Below are 22,812 nucleotides of genomic sequence, written 5' to 3' on the forward strand. Positions count from 1 at the left end.
AGACAAAGCCTGGCTGTTTACTCTGTTTCTGCTGTTATTTCTCTTTCGAAGTGCAAACAGGAGGCTGGATGTAAATGCCTAACCTGGAGCCCATCTATCTCCTGTCTCAGGAAATGCAAACAGGAGGCTAGTTGTAAGTGTCCAGCCTGAAGCCCACCTTTTTCCTGCCCCAACAAATGTAAACAGGAGGCCAGTTGTAAATGCCTAGCCTGGAGCCCATCTATCTCCTGCCTCAAAATGACATTGTCATGATATCCTTATGCCTACATCTTTTTTTTTTTTTTTTTCCTGGCCGAGCTGTGCAGCATGAGGGATCTTTGTTCCCCGACCAGGGAGTGAACCCATGCCCCCTGCATTGGAAGTGCAGTGTCTTAACACTGGACCACCAAGGAAGTCCCCCTTTGCCTACATTTTTGTGTACCTCTACAAGGATTTCTGTAGGATAAATCCCTAGAATAAATTTCCTGAGTCATAGAAGATGTGCATTTAAATGTTAGCCAAATTTCCCTCCTAAATGGCTGTACTATGTTATTCCACCAATAGTGTATGTAATTACCTATGGTTGGACTAAAACTGGTTTTCCATATAACATTCTTTTTTACAATAGCTCTTTTTTCTTTAATTTATTTACGTATTTATTTATTTGTTTTTGGCTCTGTTGGGTCTTCGTTGGTGCGTGAGGGCTTTCTCTAGTTGCCACGAGCAAGGGCTACTCTTGCGTTGCAGTGCATGGGCTTCTCATTGCGGTGGCTTCTCTTGTTGTGGAGCACGGGCTCTAGGCGCACGGGCTTCAGTAGTTGTGGCTTGTGGGCTCTAGAGTGCAGGCTTAGTAGTTGTGGCGCACGGGCTCAGTAGTTGTGGCTTGCAGGCTCTAGAGCGCAGGCTCAGTAGTTGTGGTGCACGGGCTTAGTTGCTCCGCGACATGTGGGATCTTCCCGGACCAGGGCTCGAACCTGTGTCCCTGCATTGGCAGGCGGATTCTTAACCACTGCGCCACCAGGGAAGTCCTACAATAGCTCTTAAGCTTACTTCTGAGGGAATGGATCAGTATAAATACTGTTTAGGATGGCACGATGCATTCTCTTCCCTATATAAGAACAGTAATACTTTTTATCTATAACCGAGTTTGTCAGTCTCTCTAGAAATAAGTTGTAAATGGTACAATGAATTCGTTTTTCAGACATGGCATTCCCGTAATACAGGTTTTTTCATAGATATATTTATAAATATCCCTCTTCCTTTACAGTACAATAAAAGAAAACAGAAATGCCTCTGAGATTGTTAAAACAGTGAATTTGCTCATCACATCCCTAAGCACAGACTTCCTCTGGGATTACATGACAAGGTGCTTTGAGGACTGTTTTAGGTAAGCCTCCAGTTCACGGCTTGTGAACATGTGGGAAGGAATTGAGGGTGTCATGGTTTCGTAGCTGCTTGTTGTGGTCAGATTATACTTAACTCGCTAATGCTGGGTCGTCTCTGCTGAGTACACGATAGAATTCACTTAAAATCATAATAGAACTAAAAACAGTGCCATTGAGAAGGTTCACATGATACTGAAGCTTCCTCATTGAAGTCGAACTTCAGAAACTCGCCTGTGCATTTTCTGGTTGGGTTCATCTAATCGGCTTTCTTTGCATGGTGCCCTTGGAGCCCTAATCTATTCAGGAAGCTTAGTTTTGTGGTCCTGGGACTGGAAAGAGTGTTTTTGAAATCATCAGTCATCTTAAATTCTTATTGAAATTGGTGTGTAACTGTTCAGATGAAAGCATTCATGTTCTAAGCTCCTATAATCAGCTTTCCCGTCACTTTCAATCTGGTGACTTGCACCACCTCCAAATTGCTGGCGGTGGCGTGCTCAGGACAGCAAACTTCCCTGTGGAGTCCTTTCCCGTGTGATTTTTGCTGTGAAGGAGGACTGATGTAATCTCTCAAACCCCATTTTGTCCTGTGAGTCATGCTGTGAAACTTCATTCTTGTCACGTCCTTTGGACTGCTCTGTGTTCTCACAGTGTCTTCAGTACCTGCAACTGTAATCAAAGCATAACTTATTAACGTTTGCCGCGGGCCATCCCCTGGACACCCCCAGGAGAAGCAGGGCCATCCATCATATAAGAAAGAGGAGCTCAGAGATGTGAAGTACCTTGTGTGACATTGCACAGCAGATCGGCAGCAGCTGAGATTAGAACCAGGCGTGCCCGACGTCCCAGCTGCTCCTGCCATGCCCTTTGCCTCGTCTGGTGCCAGGCCCCAGCAGGTGTTCAAACCTGTGATGAGTAAATTAATTGTAATCGGATCCACGGCGGACAGCAAGGCCATGTTATACTGAGGCTAGAGTGTATTTTGGTCAGCTTAGTTCCATTTCAGAGTTACGAGGAGTGCTTTCTTTAAAAAAAAAAAAAAATTAACTATGAAACATTCCAATGTAAGAAAGGATGGGAAATGACGTCAGACACTCATGCACCCATTGCTGAAATTATAGACCACACTTGATCATTGTTTTTCACATCTTTTTTATTAAAGGAATAAAATGTTGCTACCCAGATAGAGCTAACTCCCCACCTTCCCAGCACTTTTCCCTCCTTTCATCCCAGCTTTCATCACTGTTCTGAAATTCATGTCTGTCCTGTGATACCTGTGTTTTTATAACATGTGTACCCAGAAATGATATAGTCTGTTTTGTCTGTTCAAATTTTATATAAATACTATCAAGTTGTATATAACTTCTTGCAATGTGTTGTTTTGGGGGGTGGGGTATGGTCCACAGCCCTTTGGAAATTTATATACACGTAGTTCATTCATCTTAGGTATAGTAGTCCAGTGTGTGAATAAACCAGTTTCAGTCTTTTCATTGTTGCAAATAGTACTCTGGTGACCGTGTTGGTCCTGTCTCTTTACACACAGATGCATGGCTCTCTTCAGAGCAGGCACCCAGCAGCAGAATCTCCCAGATGTAGTGGTTACAGTTCTTGAGTCCCTTACCAAGATAAATGCCAAGATAACTAAGCGATAATTTACAATGAAGAAAATTAACTCAGGTTGAATCGTACTGTGATAGCTAGACGAATCCAAAATTACTGTTTTGGGAACTAGTATGTTGACTTTGTAACTTACGTATCCAGTTGCCTACTTCTTGAAAAGGAAGTGTTGAGCTTGAGAATAAGATAAGCCCAGTGGAGTTACACTTCTCTGTGGGAGCTGAGAAATTCTAAGCAGCTCGTGGGGATGAGCTCCTGGTGACATGCAGGGAGCTGTCTCTGGTTGCTCTGACAGCAAATTGAACAGCTGTCCTGCATTCTGTCACCAGGCCCTTTCCCCGGGACCATGCCTTTGGTTTGGGGCTGGGGGCCTGGAATTGTTGCTGTTGGTAGCTCCAGATCTGCTGGGTAGGGAATCCCACGTGGGCATGGACCACCCTCACCTGGTCTGATGAAGTTCAAGTCAGAGTGAACCGTTTTGGAGACAAGCAGATTCAAGACTTATTGACACTTGTCTATGTTAGATAGTTTTTGGCACCAAAGCTTCATTATTAGAACTGCAGAAGCTGTCTTTCATTATGGTTGAAATAGAATAAAGCGACTTTATTGGAAATCATAGGAAACGCTTGAAATTATTATAAGAGAGTTGTTTTTCTTTCCTGCGACTCACGCAGACCCGCAAAGCAGAGTCACGCTGCCGGGAGACGCGTCGGCGCCCCCCCGACAGTCTCGGAGCTCTGCACCCTCCTTGTGTTCCTCCTGGACGTGATCCCCCTGGTAGGTCCTTTGCTCTAAGGAGATGGCCCAGTGCTGGCTGTTACTTACATTCTGATTAGTGTTGTTGGCCTTTTTATGAACCTAAACTTACTGAAGAAGTAGTTTTACCTAAATACATAGCACTGTGTTAATGTGTGTTTCAGCATGGAAGATGTAGCTGGATGTTGTCTCTTTTAGGTCCTTTTAATATAAGGGCTTATAACTTTTGAGCCAGTTGTAAGTGGGCTGAGCTGAAGTTATGGAAACCAGATGATGAGCTGAGTGTCATCCATCCTAAATAACAACAGTTATTTAAGAGTGAGAGTTAACGTATGTCCTTTTTTAAAATTTTTATTTATTTATTTGGCCGCGTTGCGCGGCACGTGGGATCTTCGTTCCCTGACCAGGGATGGAACCTGTGCCCCCTGCGGTGGAAGCACAGAGTCTTAACCACTGGCTTGCCAGGGAAGTCCCAGAGAGTAAATGCATTTCTTAGTTAAAGTCACAGCCTTGGCTAATTTTCTCAAAAGAAATTGATTTCTTTAATATAGAAATAAATGTGGCGACTATTTTCTGCTAGAAAGAGGAAAGCCACCTGAAAGGAGAGGAAGAACGTCCACTGATTTATTTAGATCAAAAAGAAATATTATTTTGTTTTCTGATTTGGGAATTAATGTGAAACAAACTTATGCTGTAAAAAAAATTTGAATTTTCTACTGGTTACACATTAAACCCGTGTCTCTGTTTCACAGGAACTTTACTCTGAGGTGCAAACCCAGTACCTCCCTCAGGTGCTTGGCTGCCTGGTGCAGTCTCTGGCCAAGGAAATGGAGGCGCTAAGCTTACCTGAACTCACGCACACCTTGAAGACATGTTTCAAAGTGCTCAGCAAGGTCCAGATGCCGCCTTCCTACCTGGACACGGAGCCTGCAAGTGGAAGCTTGGTACGTGCTGGGAGGAGCTGAAGTGGTACTCTGGGCTGAAGGAACCTTGTACCTTCCCGCGTAGGGATAAAGACTAGAAGATATATCAGTAATATCTAAAACACGCACCTAAAATCCTCACACACTTCATAAAAACTTTTAGTGTAGGAGCAACCCCCGGTCGTTTCACCCTCTGCCCTGCTACTTCCTGCTGAAGCCCATCAGTAAGCTAATGGTTAGACACAGCTCACCGTCCAGACCTTTCTGTGTGTATGTTTGTATACATGTAATTTTGTATTTTTGGTTTTTTTTGTGGTACTCGGGCCTCTCACTGTTGTGGCCTCTCCCGTTGCGGAGCACAGGCTCCAGATGCGCAGGCTCAGCGGCCATGGCTCACGGGCCCAGCCGCTCCGCAGCATGTGGGATCTTCCCGGACTGGGCCACGAACCCATGTCCCCTGCATCAGCAGGCGGACTCTCAACCACTGCGCCACCAGGGAAGCCCTGTGTTTTTTTTTAATATAAGTGAGAGAGTAGTCCCTGGGGCTGCCGTAACAAAGTGCCACACTGGGTGACAAAATAACAAAGTTATTGTCTCACAGTTCTGGAGGCCAGATGTCCGAGATGAAGGTGTGAGCAGGGTGGTTCCTTGTGCGGCTGTGAGGGAGACTCCATTCCATGCATCTTGCCTGTCTTCTGGTGTTTCACTAGTGATCTTTGGTGTTCCTGGGCTTATGGACGCACCTCCCCAATTGCAGCCTTCCTCTTCACACGGCATCTTCCCTGTGCGTATATGTGTGTGTCCAAATTTCACCTTTTTATAAGGACACTAGTCATATTGGATTAGGACCCACCCTGATGACCTCACTTACTTGATCATCTGCAAGAACCCTATTTCCAAATAAGGTCGCGTTCACAGATGCTGGAGGTTAGGAGTTCAACATCTTTTTAGGGAACGCAGTTCAACCCATAACATACATTATTCTCTGATCCACTTTGGTTTTCATCCAAACACTATTTGGAGGACATCTTTCCATATCTGTGTTCACAGAGGTATCTTACTCTTTTCTCATTTCTGAATGAGAGTCTATGGTATGGCTTTAAATTTCTTCACCTCTTCCCCTATCGTGGTTATTTTGGTTATTTCTAGTTTTTCACTGTTACAGTGCTGCAGTCAGCATCTTCGCACAACCTGTTCTCAGGGCTGCAAGTGTTTCTGAGGGATCAGTTTATAGAAATGGGTTGCAGTCAAACCCATTTCTTACCTTAGAAAGATGCTACCAAATTGTCCTCCAAAAAGACTGTAAGAGTTATGGTTCCACAAGCAGTAAGAGGCCCATGGTCTTTTTTTTTTTTTTTTTTCTTGCGGTATGTGGGCCTCTCACTGCTGTGGCCTCTCCCACTGCAGAGCACAGGCTCCGGACGCGCAGGCTCAGCGGCCATGGCTTACGGGCCCAGCCGCTCCGCGGCATGAGGGATCCTCCCGGACCGGGGCACGAACCTGCATCCCCTGCATTGGCAGGCAGACTCTCAACCACTGCGCCACCAGGGAAGCCCCGGCCCATGGTCTTTGAATTATTTTTATTTTCTACTTTGTTTAGGGATTTGAAAATTCTGCCCTTGAAATCCATTCGGTGCAATGGCAGACAGGTGTGCAAACAGACTAAAAAAGCGAAGCATTCCTGAAAGACAGCTGTGTGTGTTGGTTAGTGCTGGGGGCAGATGCCTGCCCCATGGGGCTTGCATCTCAGTTTGCAAATTAATTACAGACTGTTGCTTCATTCTCTAAGTTAGTCTTTTTTTTTTTCTTCTTTTTTCCTAGCTGTTACAGCTGTTGGAAAAAAATATCCTAAAAAGGTTGTAAGATATAAAGTTTAAGCATGTGTAGTGTACAAATATAAATAACACTGTGTTTCTAAAATTGCGTGATACTGTCTCAGTCTTCCCCAAAGAGCACAGTGGGTCAAATGCTGAAAAGTTTTCAGTTTAATGCCGTATGAGCTGAGTAACAGTATGAGAGGTTGATTCATTAAAGGTTGAAGTGTCATCCTTTTGGAAAAGCCACAGAATATATATCCGCATATATATGTGTGTGTGTGAAACATGTACGGGGGTAAACACTTTGTTCTAGCTGTCTCCCCTTGTTTCATTCCTTTGTGCCTTTATTTTACACTCAGCCCAGTTTCCTCATTCATATTTTTACATCTGGCAGAAGCTGTTTTTAAATAACCCTGTTGGACCCTGAAGGGCCTAAATAAATAAAGTGGGCTCAAAGCCAGCACACCCAAAGAGCACAGGGCTTGGTCAGCCGCCTCGCTGGGCCGGCCGCCTTTCTCCTGCCCCCTGTGTGCCCTCTCCATTGCATTATACACGTGTACACACGGATCCTCTCGGGGCAGAGAACTGTGATTTTGAAAAGCAGGGAGGACGCGTTCGTAGCCTGATTCAGTTGATGTTTGAATCCCTTGGTCTTTCGAGATACACGGTACAAACTTCCATTTTTTGCAGAGTCCAGTCAAAGGTGAAAACGGTGAAGTAATTTTAGGCACAAACGCAGTGCTTCCTGGTGATGAAGACGCTCCATTTCCTCCACTTAAATCTGAAGACAGTGGCATCGGCCTCAGTGCTTCGTCGCCAGAGCTCTCTGAGCACCTGAGGGTTCCCAGGGTTTCTCCGGACAAAGACGACGTCTGGAAGAAGGGCGGCAGCATGCAGAGGACGTTTCTTTGCCTCCAGGAGCTAATTGCCAACTTTGCCCACAAGAACATTTTTGGAGCACAGCTGACGGCATCCGGAGAAGAAACCAAGTTGGCAGAGCCCACAGGCCCGAGGGAGGAGGGTGGGGTGCGGGGCACGGCAGGCAGCGACTCGGGGAGGAAGAGCTCGTGGGAGGCCAAGCCCCTCGGCGGGCCCCAGTTCAGGCAGATGCTCTCGGACCTGTTCACGGTGCGAGGGTCTCCATTCAAGACAAAGAACTTGGAGACGCCCTCGCCCCTGCCCAGCAGCCCTGGCTGCAAGGGGGAGGAGGAGTGGGCCGTGGACCAGGTGGTCCTTGACCCGGGGAGTCCGAGGGAGGGCTGCAGGGAGGCCTTCGCCGCGGCCTGCCACCTGCTGCTGGACTGCGCCACCTTCCCTGTGTACCTGTCCCAGGAGGAGACCGAGCGGCTCTGCGACGCGCTCTTCCAGCTGCCGGGTAAGAGGGCGGCCCGGCTAGAGTCCCGTGGAGGAGCCTTGGGACTCGGGCAGTGGAGGTTTAGAGACGAGCTAAAATCACAGCGGCCGAGAAGGAACTGTGTGCCACGTTTGTTTCCTTCCTGGTTTTGTAGTTAGCCTGTGTGGTTTGGATTTGTCTCACCAGATGGGAAATTGATGAGGCGGGGTCTGTATTTTTTTTTTTTTTTTTTTTTTTGCGGTACGCGGGCCTCTCACTGCTGTGGCCTCTCCCGTTGCGGAGCACAGGCTCCGGACGTGCAGGCTTAGCGGCCATGGCTCACGGGCCCAGCCGCTCTGTGGCACGTGGGATCTTCCCGGACTGGGGCACGAACCCATGTCCCCTGCATCGGCAGGCGGACTCTCAACCACTGCGCCACCAGGGAAGCCCCGGGGTCTGTATTTTTAAACTAGGGGTGTCTAGCAAAGCCCGTCAAAAGGTCTGGGACTGGGACTTCCCCGGCAGTCCAGTGGTTAAGACTCCGCGCTCCCGCTGCAGGGGGCACGGGTTCCATCCCTGGTTGGGGAACCAAGATCCCACATGCTACGGGGCGTCGCCACAGAAAAAAGAAAAACAAAGTCTGGCACATTAAAGGTGCTATGGTAGTCAGTGACTAGACTCTTTCGTGAGACCTGCTCTTAAAGCTTTACATACTAGTTTGCTAGGGCTGCCATAACAAAGTATCACAAACTAAGTGGCTTAAACAATAGAAATGGATTGTCTCATGGGTCTGGAGGCCAGAGTCTGAGGTCCACGTGTTGGCAAGGCCACGCTCCCTCGGAAGGTGCTGGGGAAGGATGTGTTCAAGCCTCCTTTAGCCTCTGGTAGTTCCTGGGCTTGTGGCAGCCCAACTCTGATCTTTCCATGGTGTTCTTCCTGTGTATATGTCTGTGTTCAAATTTCCCTTCTATAAGGCACCCGTTATATTGGGTTTGGGGCCCACTCTGCTCATTTTAGTTTATCCAATATTTATTTATTTGGCCACGCAGCTGCGGGATCTTGTCTCTTCCCTGGCCAGGGATCGAACCTGGGCCCACAGCAGTGAAAGCTCCAAGTCCTAACCACTGGACCACCAGGGAACTCCCCATGACCTCATTTTAATTAATGACATCTGCATGACCTATTTCCCAATAGGGTCCCATTCTAAGGGGTTAGGACTTCAACATAAGAATTTTTACAAGGACACAGTTCAACCCATAACAGGCAGTGTCTTAGCTTGGGCTGCCGTAACAAACTGCCGTAGGCTGGGGGGCTTAAACAAAAGCAATTTATTTTCTCACAGCTCTGGGTCTAGAAGTTTGAGATCAGGGTGCCAGCATAGTCAGTTTCTGGTGAGAGCTCTCCCCTTGGTTATAGACTGCCACCTTCTCACCGTATGTTCACGTCCTGGCTGGGGGGCAGCGGTAGGGGGCTCTCTCTGTTGTCTCTTCTTAGAAGGGCACCAGTCCCATCCTGAAGGCCGCACACTCAGGACCTCATCTAGACCTAATCACCTCCCCTAAGCCCTGCCTCCAAATACCATCACATTGGGAGTGAGGGCTTCAACGTGGGAATGTTGGGCAGACACAGCTGGGTCCATTGCAGGCAGTGAACACTTGAAAGGAAAAAGGGATGGAGGAAAAAGTGGAAAAGAAGAAAGAGTGATTAAGTTGGTGGGAGCAGAGGGTGAAGATTTCTCCGCTTGTCATTTCCTTAAACGCCCCATGCAATTTGTCTCTGGCTCATGAACTGCAAATGACAGTATACTTGGAAGAAATGCACTTAGAATTGATAGCTTCAGTATATTTTCGGCCTCTTTTAAAGCTAATGGCACGTGCCCTACCACCAAGAGGGCTTTGAAAACACATTTTGAACTCTGCACCAAAAAAATGTGATTTTGACTCTGTAAATTTCAAAAAAAAAAAGTTTTTTAACTCAAATTTTACTATATTTAAAAAAATTTTTAATGACATGAAAACAAACATTTTGAATCATTTCAAAACCCTGAGACCGACCTTTGCAGAATTTGAATAATCTGACAAGCGCATGAAACCAGACTTGGTCTCATTTGTCCTCTGGCCCTGAATGGGCACAGCGTATCCTGTCACCACCAGAAGGTTATCACGCTGCTGTCCAGGTGACTTCCCGGATCTAAACGCCTTAGAGACTGGCTCTCAGGCTGGTGAGCGAGTTTCATGAGGTTTTGTCTGTCTCTCTCTGTCCTCTCTGGTTGGCTTCCTTCCAGGAGCTGGCGATTCCAGTTTTCCGTCTTGGCTGAAATCCCTGATGACCATTTGCTGCTGTGTGACTGACTGCTACCTCCGGGATGTGGCCATCTCCACCCTGCTCGAAGTGATAAACCACTCCCTGTCCCTAGCACTTGTCATTGAAGACAAAGTGAAACGCTATAAAAGCTCCGGACACAGCCCATTTTTCAGCAAGCTGCAGATGGTGACAGTTCCTCCCATTGCTCCAGGAATATTGAAAGTCATCGCAGAGAAAACAGACTTCTATCAGGTATTTCCCATCCAGAGGAGGGTAGCTGAGACCCTGGGACCCTTTTCCCAGACTCTTTATTTGAAGTTGTCCCACAAGTTGTAGTGGTGGTGACAAAGAATATGGTGCCTTGGGTGGCAGCCGGTGAGGGTGGCTGGAGACCTTGCCTGCCTTGCCCATCTCTCTAACCCAGGCTCCTGGCACAGTTTCTGTCCCCGCAGCAAGTGTTCAGTAATATTTGCGTTCAGTTTTAGGCTGACCAGACTCCGTCTGGCAGGATTCCTAAGTTATCTAAATATACAGAAAAAGAGACTCTGTCCTAATTTGTGAGGTTAGAGGCTTTGAGGTTATTTAGCCTCAAGGAAAACTTAGTTCGTGTCAAGTGTAAGAATGATTGTTGCTGAAGATGGTGAGCAGGTGGTGTCCATCTTTTGGGGGGACAGAGTAAGAAAATAAGGTAGTATAGGGCTCATTTAATTGCAAGAAGCTGAAAGATACTCCAGCTAGCTCATGAAAATAAAAGTGAGGTTTATTATAAAGATAGGGGAGCCCATGGAAGTCCAAGGGCGGGAGTGGAATGCAGCTGGGTCTCGCGGGGTCTCACCTGGGAAGCTGTCAGGTCCCGAGGCTGCTTGCTCTGCACATCTCTCTGCCAACCAGGACCTAACTTGGTTGCCACTTGACCTTCAGTCTGCCTCAGGACCCTCAGGCTTGATTCTCATAGCTAACGACAGTTGTATCACTTTCTAACAATTCTGAACTAACTGGTCAAGGCTATTAAATAGGCAGTCAGCAGGGCACCCTTGGGTCAGGTGCCTTCTTCTGTCCAGTCGACCACAGCAGTGACGCAGGCCAGGGGGAAATGGTCGTGTGGTATAGACAGGGACCAGCCCACTCACTGGGGCCTGTAGATGGAACACATTTCCCCTGCAGGTGGTCAGGACAGCAGATGCCCTGCAAATTCGGAGATGCTAAGGAAGAGACATTTTAGATGTTGTATGTGGGGATGAGGTACTGGAATTAAACTGTCCTTTCAGGTCTTGACAGCCCGTCCTCTGAAAGGCTTTCGAAATGGGCTGGCTTTTCACCTATTGGAGATGAGCTCTATCAAGCAAGTCATGTAATTGAGGCCACATCTCAGCTTTGTTTCCTTTTTAAAAAAAAAAAAAAAAAAAAGCATCATTTACGTATAATTCATTCATTTAAAGCACAATTTCAATGGTTTTTATTATGTTCCTTGTTTTCTATATGTCATATCTTTTTTCCACCTATCTCCCTTTTACTACTTTCTTTTTCATTAAGTGAATATTTTCCAGTGTAATATTTTAATTTCCTTGATGACTTTTTCAATATATTTTGGGAGTTATTTTTTTTTAGTGGTTACTCTAAGGTTTACCATATACATCTTATCAGAATTAACTTCACATTCATACTAAATTCCAGTGAGATATAGAAACATCCCTCTTGAATAGCTCTATTCCTCTTCCAAACGTATGGGACACGTTTCCTTGTATCTTTGCATGTCTTATAGTCTTTATTGAAGACTGGACATTTTAGGTAATATATTGTTGTAAAGTTGTACTCTGGCACCTCCCTCCCACCCCACCAGTGACTTGTTGTCTCTTTTGTTTGTTAGTGACTTGACTGTGGTAGTGATGTCTGTTTCCCCTGCAGTGTGAGGCCTTTGGCGCTCCTTGGAGAGTTCAGCCTTAGGAATGTGCAGCCAGTCTGAGATGATAGTGATCTTAGCAAGATTCTCCTTGACCGTCTGCTTTCTATTCTCATTGACTGTCTGGTCTCTGTTAAGCTCTGTTGGTATCACACCCAGATGTTAAGCTCCACTAATCACTGGCTGATTGCTCTATTGTTTTCAACAATGCCTTGGGGCATAAATTACTCCACAGTCTGATCCAATGAAATTTACACCCCTCTCTCAGGTAGTTTTTTGAGGCCAGTCTTTGAGATTTGTTTTGACACAGGAGGATTTTTCCTAGCTCTCTGTTTCCCTGGTTATTTCTGGTAAATGAGCAGCCCTGTGGTTTAGCTTGTTGCTGTCGTGGAGCTACCAGCCTCCTCTTAATTGCTTACCGCCCAAATCTCTGTTGTTTTTGAAAGCACTCCTAGACTTGAACATATACCTGTGCTCTGTTCCAAATAGACTCATTTCCCTTATAGAGAGCTATGCAAGTCTCTGTTTTATGGCTTGCCTCTCCCGCTGGGCAAATTCTCTGAATACTATTGCACAGGAAGAGCCTCTTGTTTGGTGTGAAGTATACTTTTATGAGTTCTTTCCAAAGCCTGGATTTTTATTTTGACTCAGATTTGGTACATACCTGAGTATCTACTACTTGCCAAGCACCGGAGCATACGGTTATATATTATCAGGTTGTCAAGAGCTGGGTGTGGCTGGTACCTGCCCACATTGAGATGCTGGAATTAGAAGTGGTAATGCAACCTGCACAAGTAGCCAGGATGTGCCCCTGGTTCTTGGATTCCAAGTGTTGGGCTGGTTCCACATCCTCTAGCCTTTTTCTCATTCCCATGGAATGGCTCTGTTGTCTGTTTTTCTTGGTGCGATATCCCTACAGGGTGCTGGGTAAGGGTGCTAGCCTCTGGTCTTCTGAGTGTGCCTCTTTTCCTCTCCTAGCTGTAACTTTTCCCTTACAAGCAAACTGAAGCAAGAATGATCTGGACTCCAGTATTCTTAGCCTGCTGTGCCTGGATAGAGCCTCCATGGAAGAGCTGGGGCAGAGGAGTAAAATGCCGATGGCCTGTTCCTCCCAGGGAGATGCAGAAGCCTTAGACTGGGAGCTGGAAGAAGGGGGTGCCCATCTTCTTGGCCACACCCTGCCAAGCCAAGCTTGATTGAGAGGTGGATAGGGGTCATGGTTCAAGTGGCATAGACTATTGCTACTTGTACTGGAATTTTCGTAGACTTTCTTGAGTGTTTCTTCATCTCTTGATAATTTCCGTCGGATAATTTCCAGCAGCTCTAAATGGCTGGCTGTTTAATTTTTTTTTTATAATTTTCACTGGTTATGGTTGTAAGGCCAACTGGCCCGAGGCAGGGGAACACAATCAGATTCAAAGGTTGCATCAGACCGAAATTCTCCGCACCACCCAGTTCCAGAAACTGCCCTGGAGACATTCCGGACCACCCAGTTCCAGGAACTGACCTGGGGACTTTGAACCCAGCCCAGCCTTGCCGCCTTTCGAGGGGCGGGACTAACGGTCCCCCAGGATACCCGAAAAGACCACCAAATAAGGAATACCCTGCGCCCTCCCAGATTCACCACACCCCTTTCCCTTCTTCCCCTATAAAGTCTTGCCCAACCCTCGCCCAGGTGCGACTTCTCTGGCCCCTTTCTCTCGGACCCGTGAACCTCGCCCGGGAGCGCTCCCTAATAAAGCTCACTTGAAGCTTTCCTCTGTTTCGCGGTGCCGTTTGCTAAGATCCGACCTTATGATGGTGGTTTTGCTGGTAGAGGGTCCACAGTCTGTGCAGTCGAGCCCCATTTACGATGTTGGGTCCTGGCAGATCCTGGATTTAATTGCTCTTCAGCTTCTGCCCCTCATTCTCCTTGTCTCCTTCTTACCAAACTTGAGTCACAGTAAAGATCTTGAATCTGTAGAACTTGGAACCAGGAACAGTGCCAACTGTAAGCACAGTGACTGGGCAGATCTTCCCTGGTCCTGCGTACAGCACAAAGCTTGACATAATTACCTCGCAGGCACAGAGAAGAAAAGAGAAGAAAGAATTGAGTCCATGGCTCCTTGGAAAGCTATTAATAGAGTAAAAATGGTAGCACCCCATACTTTCCTCTTGTTTGGTGTGAAGTATACTTTTATGAGTTCTTTCCAAAGCCTGGATTTTTATTTTGACTCAGATTTGGTACATACCTGAGTATCTACTACTTGCCAAGCACCGGAGCATACGGTTATATATTATCAGGTTGTCAAGAGCTGGGTGTGGCTGGTACCTACCCACATTGAGATGCTGGAATTAGAAGTGGTAATGCAACCTGCACAAGTAGTCAGGATGTGCCCCTGGTTCTTGGATTCCAGGTGTTGGGCTGGTTCCACATCCTCTAGCCTTTTTCTCATTCCCATGGAATGGCTCACCTGCCAACTTTCCTTCTGCACACAGTGCAAATGAGGATAAGGTCAGATATCCCAAGAATACCCTGCCCTTTCTAGGTTGTAAGGCAGATTGCCGGCCACTAATAAAACGTCCAGAACATAGGGATTGAGAAGGCTAAGACAGATGAAGGAGCAGGTGTTTTTGTGATCAGTATCAAGTCTCAGAAACCCTCCAGAAAAAACTTTAAACCTTCCAGGTGGAGCATCTTACTCATAAATTTGCCGTAGGAACTGCAAGCAAGGGGACTCTTAGTCAAAAGTTTTGTATCAGAAGTTTACATGTAACTTGTTAATTGGAAATCATGGTCCCTTAGATAAAAAAATAAATAATGGTTAGTGGCTCAAACCAGTCAGTGGTTAATTTGATCTGTGCAGAGAAGACAGTTTTGTTCAAGAGAAATAAATGAGCCAAAAGAAGGTCTCTGATGTAAGATGTACATTATAAAAAGTTATAATCTGTGAGACATCATCTTTTTCCACGACCTGGAAGAATGCCTTCAGAAATTCCGCTCCCGGAAATGGCCACCAGCCCTCCTTTTGAGTCTCACTGTGGTTGGGTCAGGCACCCGCCGCGCTCCCTGGGGCTTGGGGAGGGGCTGCAGCCGCTTGCAGACCTCATATGTTTAAAGCGCTGAGTTCAGGGCTGGGGAGATGAAGGACTCTATTTGGGATACAATTTGTGCCCTGAAGGTGAGCCAGGGCATCTGCCACAGCGTTGTGCACAGAATTGGGAACAAACAAGTTTGGGGAATGAAAGCTGAACGCCAGTTTGAGCCAACCCTAGGTGGTTAGGTCCTACGGTGTCTATCTCAGGATAGCGACCACCGCAAATCCACCAAACTTCCTAGAGGGTGCGTCTCTGGAACCCCAGTGCTGGCATGGAGGGAGCCTTGGTGTATGCTTGTTGAAAGGATGCCTCAGCTGATAGGTTCTTGCTTCCAGATGATTCCCCCCTGCAAGTGAAGGTCTGGGCAAGAGCTGCAGTGTTCTGAGCTAGTCTCAGACATCCAAGTTTAACCTGTAACGTTGCCCTTGCCCGGATGACTCCTGAGGGGTCTGTAACTTGGTTTGGGTTTGCTTTGCGTTGTTCTGCTTGGTGGTGGTGGTTCTCTGTGTATTGAGGATTCTCCCATAGCAAATGTAGGCAGAAGCCAGTACCTGGGGGCCGGGACTGGGCTGCCACAAGGAGGAAATGGGCGGGAGCAGTTCACACTGTCTCCCCCTCCGTCCAGAGGGTGGCTCATGTGCTTTGGAATCAGCTGAACAAGGAGACCCAGGAGCATCACGTCACGTGTGTAGAGTTGTTCTACCGCCTGCACTGCCTGGCCCCGACAGCCAACATCTGCGAGGACATCATCTGTCGTGCCCTCCTGGACCCTGACAAGGTGAGTCTTTGCAGCCGACAACCTCCCTCTGACATCGGTCCTGACACCGTGAGCCCAGACAGACTCACCTATATCCGGCCGGAGTCTTTCTGGGGGTCAGTGGACATCCTGATGAACGGGCAGGCCTGTGGCACTAGTAACATTTTTTTTTTTTTTGCCTGTGTTGGGTCTTCACTGCTGCGTGCAGTCTTTCCCTAGTTGCGGCGAGCAGGGGCCACTCCTCGCCCTGGTACATGGGCCTCTCACCGCGGTGGCTTCTCTTGTTGCAGAGCACGGGCTCTAGGCATGCAGGCTCAGTAGTTGTGGCTCGCAGGCTCCAGAACACAGGCTCAGTAGCTGTGGTGCATGCGCTTAGCTGCTCTGCGGCATGTGGGATCTTCCCAGACCAGGACTCGAACCCCTGTCCCCTGCACTGGCAGGCAGATTCTTAACCACTGTGCCACCAGGGAAGTCCACATTAGTAACATTTTAATACATTAATAATTTCAGGACTGGAAGGCCTCCAGAAGCACGAGCTATCCCCTGTGTCATATTAAGGCTCACCAGGGAAATCTGCCCCGGCTCCCATGATGCCTGCAGGACTTCTAGAGTTCTCAGTGAAGTAGGCAGCCATAGAGCATGTGTCGCCTTGGAAACCCTGGCTCTGCTTTGCTGTCGTGTCCTGTTCTCTAAGCCATTCAGCCTGGCACTGCCAAAGGCCATGAGAAGGCTGTGCTCTGTGTTTTCCTTCAGCCACAGGCCTAGGTGTGACCCCAGACTCGGGCTGACGCTGAGTCTGGAATACGCACTCCCCGGAAAGCACACCTGTGTTAGTGGGAGCGAGGAAGGCAAGGACCCGGGTCCTCCCTGCTCCAGGCGCCATCGGACACCAGGCACTGATGCGACTCCAGCGTCTCTGCCTGGGTTGCTGCCTTTCTGCGGAGCTCTTGTTTGTTATTTAAATGGGGTTTGCTGCCACGGAGAACAGTGTTCTGCTAAGAAATCAGGTTTCTCACTCCCGTTTCTTTCCTATTCAAGGGAACGAGACTGGAAGCTCTGTTTCGATTTTCCGTCATCTGGCACCTGACGAGAGAGATCCAAGGCAGTCGAGTGACATCTCACAATCGCTCCTTTGACAGGTGAGGGGGGACTTTTTTATAACTTACCCTTAAAAGCAAGGGGGCACTTTGCAGAGGTGCCGGGTCAGTGTGTCAGGCTGGGGAGAGAGAGATGTGTGCAGTGGAAAACCTGACCCCATGTTCTTGATGCAGAGCGAACGATTCCTGTGATCCCCTAAGTGAATTCCGGCCAGACGGGTGTGAATACCTGGGAGGAGTTTGCTTAATTTGGCCTTGGAGGGAGGAGAAAGCCCCACGAGCCTCAGACTCTCCTGAGGAGCTGGTAGAATGTGCCCCCCAGGGGCTTGGTAGGGGGATGAAGATGGGCTAGATCTTGACTCGGGTGGCAGCCACGCTGGGTGTGCGCCTGCGATGTCCTCAACCACATGCTGAAGACGTGAACTGTATCGTAGGCGCATTCTCTTCTACATTGGTTTTTGAAAATCCCCCACCTTATTTCCGGAGCTCTAGATGCGGGGGTCAGACACACAGCCTTAGAGAGATGCCAGCTGATTCTGGTACCTCCTCCCCCCTCCATGTGGGGTGAGGCCTGGGCATCGGGATTTTAAAAGCTCCTCACCCCACCCCCGCCACCAGAGACTCTAGCTGAGAGCAGGGTTAACGTCCCTGGTCCTCGTCTGCCTGGGTCGGGAAGCCCAGGCCAGGTGAAGCTCCCCGAGGGCGTCCCAGCCGCCCTGACGGTTCGCATCCCCCCACAGGTCCCTGTTCGTCGTGCTCGACAGCCTGGCTTGCACAGACGGCGCCATTGGGGCCACCGCCCAGGGCTGGCTGGTGCGGGCGCTCTCCCTCGGCGACGTGGCCCGCATCCTGGAGCCCGTGCTGCTACTCCTGCTTGAGCCCAAAACCCAGAGGGCCTCCATTCACTGCCTCAAGCAGCAGAGCTCAACGGGTGAGCACGCCGCGCGCAGGCCAGGCCAGCTCTCTGTCCCTGGGGCAGGAAGGGGTGGACCCCAGCTGCCTGGTGCAGCAGCAAGGCACTTAGACCTCCCTGGTGGTTTTGCCACATTCAGAAGGTATGAAGGTACTTTGTGGGGACTTTTAAAATTTAAGAATCAGATGAACCAGCACTTAGAAATGCTAGGTGGTGGGTTTGTTGTGTTCACTGAAAAACATGATTTTTTTATATTAAAAAGGAAAATGTTAGTAACTCATGTTCCAATAAATATAGCTGGTTCTTGGTTCTTTTGCTAGAGAAAGCAATTCAAGTGCATCTAAGGTAGGAGGAGAGAAAAACAGACCATCCATCCAAAGGTCTCCAAGGCCAACCCTTCACTTAGGAAAGAAGTCTGAGGTCTGGTGTGAAGTCCAGTTTGGGTTAGCTAGGCTAGCACTTCTCAGACCTGGGATGGGAGAGTTGAGGTTGCCTCCAGGTATGAATGATCAAGAATGTTGAAATTTGCATGTAACCTACTCAGGTGTACTTTATAAAAATTACTTCTGCTCCAGAACTGTCAAGAACAAGGTAAGTGGTTTCTTTTCTGTCTGCTCTCCAAGGCTCTTTCCAGCTGTTAACATATAATCAGAAATGCAGAAGAAATAGACCTTTGGGTTCTGAGAACTTTCAGAGGCATCTTTAACATAAATTTAAAAGAGTATGGGTAAGAAGAAGAAAAGAAAGGCTAAAATAAAACCGATGAGTTCATTAAATTTCAGTGACTAATACCTAGAGCCGTTTATGATCTAACATTGCTTCCCACAATAGGTGTATTTTATGACTTCCTGCAGTTTTCTAAATGATGGGTTTTACAAGCTTTGATTAGTTTGTTTAGACCACGGGGTTGTAAATATTCAGTGTTTGTCCCAGTCTTATCTTACAGAGAAAAGCAGCCTAACACCTAAATAAGCAAAGATTCCTAAGGTGGTTTCCTTTCCTTACAAGGTTCCTTGCCTAAAACTGTAACTTCTGGTTTTCCTTTAGGTGCCTCCTCAAAGAAGAGGCATTTTATTACTCCACAATTATAAGAAAGTAAAATGCAAAGAAGTATAAACTAAGCACCTTCTTAAAAGTTTGCTCTTCATTAAGAGAAGCTAGATTTTAAGCATTCCTTTGCTTTAACGAGAAAGTTTTCACTCCACGGCTCATTGGGTTTTAAAAGTCTCGTGGCACTCCCTGCTGCCCCCTCTAATTGACGTTTAATGCTACCTGCCTAGTAAGAGACAATGCGTTTTCTCTGCCACGTTCTCTCCCTGGAAACAACTAGAAGGGTTCTGCTTACCCTGCATGCTACCTCTGTGAGCCTGTAGAAATCTACTTTTTAAATACTGTTGTGCACACCAGGCAGCTCCTCTATTTCTAAAATCTTATTCCTCCTCCTTTCCTAACCTGGCTTAGTGTTCATGGAATAGATTTGCTGGAAGCTGCCTATTACAAATGTTTGGCAGTACCAAAGACATCTGTCTTTTCACTCCTTTTTTTAAAGAGACCTGAGCACTTTAAAGTGTTGTGTATTTTCTGATCTCAGAGGTACTAGCGTGCTTATTTTAAGAACTGGAATCTTCAGTCGGGAAGCAAAAGCACAAGTGAAAGTCCCTCGTGATGCCGGCTGATAGAGTGCCTCACTGTTAATGGTTCAGTAGCTGTCATTCCAGACTTTTTCATAGCTGCATATTATAGGCACTCTCCCCTAACTGGGCTTATTCTGTACAGCTAGATTCTGCAGCTTAGTCTTTTTTCTTCAATACTTAATATACTCCACACATTGCTCCATATCGTACGTGTAGAAGTATCTTTAAAAAACCCAAACAGGGCTTCCCTGGTGGCGCAGTGGTTGAGAGTCCGCCTGCCGATGCAGGGGACACGGGTTCGTGCCCCGGTCTGGGAAGATCCCACATGCCGCGGAGCGGCTGCGCGTGTGAGCCATGGCCACTGAGCCTGCGCGTCCGGAGCCTGTGCTCCGCAACGGGAGAGGCCACAACAGTGAGAGGCCCGCGTACCGCAAAAAAAAAAAAAAAAAAAAACCAAACAGTAGCCCTCTGCATGCCTGTGGCATGAGTGTTTTCAGTCCTCTTACTGTGGATGTCTTGTTTGCTTTCCAGTTTGTTTTTATTCAAGACGTTTCAGTGATACCCTCTTAGCTTTGAAGACCTTCTGCTGACATTTCTGTAGGATACCTTTTTTGAAAGGAAACTCCCGGGAGAAAATGATAGGCATTTTTTTTTTTAAATCACCCTTCCCCTAAACTCGGGATATTTATATTTCCTATGACAATGTAACTAAATGATCCAATTTCTTGAACATTATAAAAGGCCTGTTCACTTTGCTTGTCTGCCTTCCATCTGTAATGTAATCTAGACTCTAGTGTTGTTGTTTCATGGGGGAATTATATTTTATTTTGTGGTTTTTACACTTTATGTTTTTGGTTGAGGTATAGCTGATTTACAATACGATGTAAGTTTCATGTGCACAAGATAGTGGTTCACAGTTTTTAAAGGTTATACTCCATTTATAGTTATTATAACATATTGGGTATATGCCCTGTGCTGCACAGTATATCCTGGTAGCTTATTTCTTGTATACACAGGAGTTTGTACCTCGTAATCCCCTACCCGTGTCTCCCCCTGCCACCCTGCCCCCACTGGTAACCACTAGTTTGTTCTCTGTGACTGTGAGTCTGTTTCTGCTTTGTTACATTCATTCACTTGTTTTAATTTTTAGACTCCACGTATAAGCGGTAACATACAGTATTTGTGATTTTCTGTCCGACATTTCACTAAGCATGATACCCTCCAGGTCCATCCACGTTGTCGCAAAGAATTTATCTTGTCCCTCCTCCCACAGGAGAATTTTACTAATATTGATCTTTCTGCCTGGCTTTAAGACAAAGATCACTCTAGAAGCGACTTGTCATAACTGACCCTCCTGTTCTGAAGTCGTCTGTTGTTCTGTAATTTTCAGAAGACTGGCGTCATTGGTTTAACAGGAAGCGAACCTCATTCAAAGAGGCGTGGGGCGCACCCGAGCTTCAGGAGGGTGGTGGCGAAGAGAGAGCGCCCCTGAGCCAGTTCCCAACCGTGGACCGCGAGGCCATCTGGGCCGAGGTGGAGAAGGAGCCCGAGGTATGCCCGCCAGGCCGCGAGCCCAGCGAGGAAGACCTTGCCTGCTGCGCGGACCTGCTGGACGGGGCGGCCTGCGACACCGCGGACGACAGCGAGCGCACCGAGTCCGCGGACACGAGCCCCACGGAGAGCGAGCACACGTCCCCCTTCTCCTCCCCGTCCCACGAGCCCCAGGAGCTGAGCGGCGGCGAGCTCTGCCGCACGCCCCTCCCCGCGGCAGCCCAGGGCTCCCCAGAGCCGGCAGCCAGCCTCAAGTCCACTGTCAAGTGGAGCCTGGTGCGCGTGGACTCGGACAAGACCCAGGCTTCGGAGTCGCTGTCCAGCGACGAGGAGGCCGACGCGGAGCTGCAGGCCCTGAGCGTGGCCCGGCAGCTGAAGCAGCAGCGGGAGAGGCAGGAGGCGATCGAGGCCCTGTTTAAGCACATCCTGCTCTACCCGCAGCCCTATGACTCCCGGCGAGTGATATACGCCTTCTCCGTGCTAGAAGCCGTGCTCAAAACCAACCCCAAAGAGTTCATCGAGGCCATGTCCCGGACCAGCATGGACACCAGCTCCACCGCGCACCTCAACCTCGTCTCCAACCTCCTGGCTCGCCACCAGGAGGCCCTCGTTGGCCAGAGCTTCTACGGAAAGCTCCAGACCCAGTCTCCCAACGTGTGCCCTCACTCGCTGCTGATCGAGCTCCTCACCTACCTGTGCCTGAGCTTCCTGCGCAGCTACTACCCTTGTCACCTGAAGGTTTCCCACCGAGACGTCCTCGGCAACCGGGACGTGCAGGTCAAGAGCGTCGCAGTTTTGATCAGAATGATGACGCAGCTGGTCTCGGTGGCCAAGTCAGCCGAAGGGAAGAACGTGGAGTTCATCCACAGCCTGCTGCAGAGGTGCAGGGTCCAGGAGTTCGTACTGCTCTCGCTGTCTGCGTCCATGTATACAAGCCACAAGCGCTATGGACTGGCCGTGGCGGCGCGGGGCCACGCCCAGCGGGAGGACAGCCTGTTCGAGGAGAATCTCATCAACCTGGGCCAGGACCAGATCTGGAGCGAGCACCCCCTGCAGATTGAGCTGCTGAAGCTGCTGCAGGCACTCATCGTCCTGGAGCACCACCTGGGGCCGGTGCACGAGGAGGCGGAACACCAGGCGGACCTGTCCCGGGAGTGGCGGCAGACCCTGAGCTTCCAGGAGGCCATCAGCTCCCTGCAGTATGTGCAGCCCCACCGGCTCACCTCGCAGGGGCTGCTGGTGTCCGCCGTGGTGAGGGGCCTGCAGCCGGCCTACGGCTATGGCATGCACCCGGCCTGGGTCAGCCTGGTCACGCACTCCTTGCCGTACTTCGGAAGGTCCCTGGGCTGGACGGTGGCCCCCTTCCTCGTCCAGATTTGCAAAAACTTGGACGAGCTGGTCAAGCAGTATGAAAGCGAATCGGTGAAGCTCTCTATCAGGTACGGTGAACCCTTTGATGTGTTAACTGTTTCTTTAATGACAGCTTTAGTCACAGACGGCTGATTTCCCCTAGAAGCCAACTGGAGGATAATTTCAACCTAATCAAAAGCCTAGTTAGCATTGTCAAAAGGGGTGACCAGGAACTAAATGTTCAGCTCCTTTAGTTTCAATTCCACATGACTCCCCAGGCTAGATGAGTGTTACAGGACAAGTCAGTCTCTCTTCATTAGTGTTGCAAAACAGAAAGAAAAATGAGGATCTTCACAGACATTCTAAAACACCTGGAAACATTTTTCCAAAACGACTGTATCAATGTAAAAACAGCACAAAT

The 22,812-nt window shown here is 48.3% G+C and overlaps 1 protein-coding gene across 7 annotated transcripts in view; it reads left to right on the forward strand.

The window, feature by feature from the left end:
• The window catches only part of DOP1B (DOP1 leucine zipper like protein B), a 110,379-nt gene that overhangs the window by 49,194 nt on the left and 38,373 nt on the right, over nucleotides 1-22,812 (forward strand). For all 7 annotated transcript variants that reach the window (XR_004480476.2, XM_033418258.2, XM_004264546.4 and 4 more), the window contains 9 exons: nucleotides 1,247-1,366; nucleotides 3,653-3,755; nucleotides 4,487-4,678; nucleotides 7,165-7,849; nucleotides 10,092-10,363; nucleotides 15,715-15,867; nucleotides 16,885-16,985; nucleotides 17,684-17,874; nucleotides 20,881-22,480. Coding sequence is in view for 6 of the 7 variants with exons in the window: in XM_033418258.2 (XP_033274149.2) it covers nucleotides 1,247-1,366; nucleotides 3,653-3,755; nucleotides 4,487-4,678; nucleotides 7,165-7,849; nucleotides 10,092-10,363; nucleotides 15,715-15,867; nucleotides 16,885-16,985; nucleotides 17,684-17,874; nucleotides 20,881-22,480 (3,417 nt within the window). In the remaining variant the exon portion in view is untranslated. The remainder of the gene's footprint in view (nucleotides 1-1,246; nucleotides 1,367-3,652; nucleotides 3,756-4,486; nucleotides 4,679-7,164; nucleotides 7,850-10,091; nucleotides 10,364-15,714; nucleotides 15,868-16,884; nucleotides 16,986-17,683; nucleotides 17,875-20,880; nucleotides 22,481-22,812) is intronic.

Source organism: Orcinus orca, chromosome 5, assembly GCF_937001465.1.
Source record: "Orcinus orca chromosome 5, mOrcOrc1.1, whole genome shotgun sequence".
Classification (NCBI taxonomy): domain Eukaryota; kingdom Metazoa; phylum Chordata; class Mammalia; order Artiodactyla; family Delphinidae; genus Orcinus; species Orcinus orca.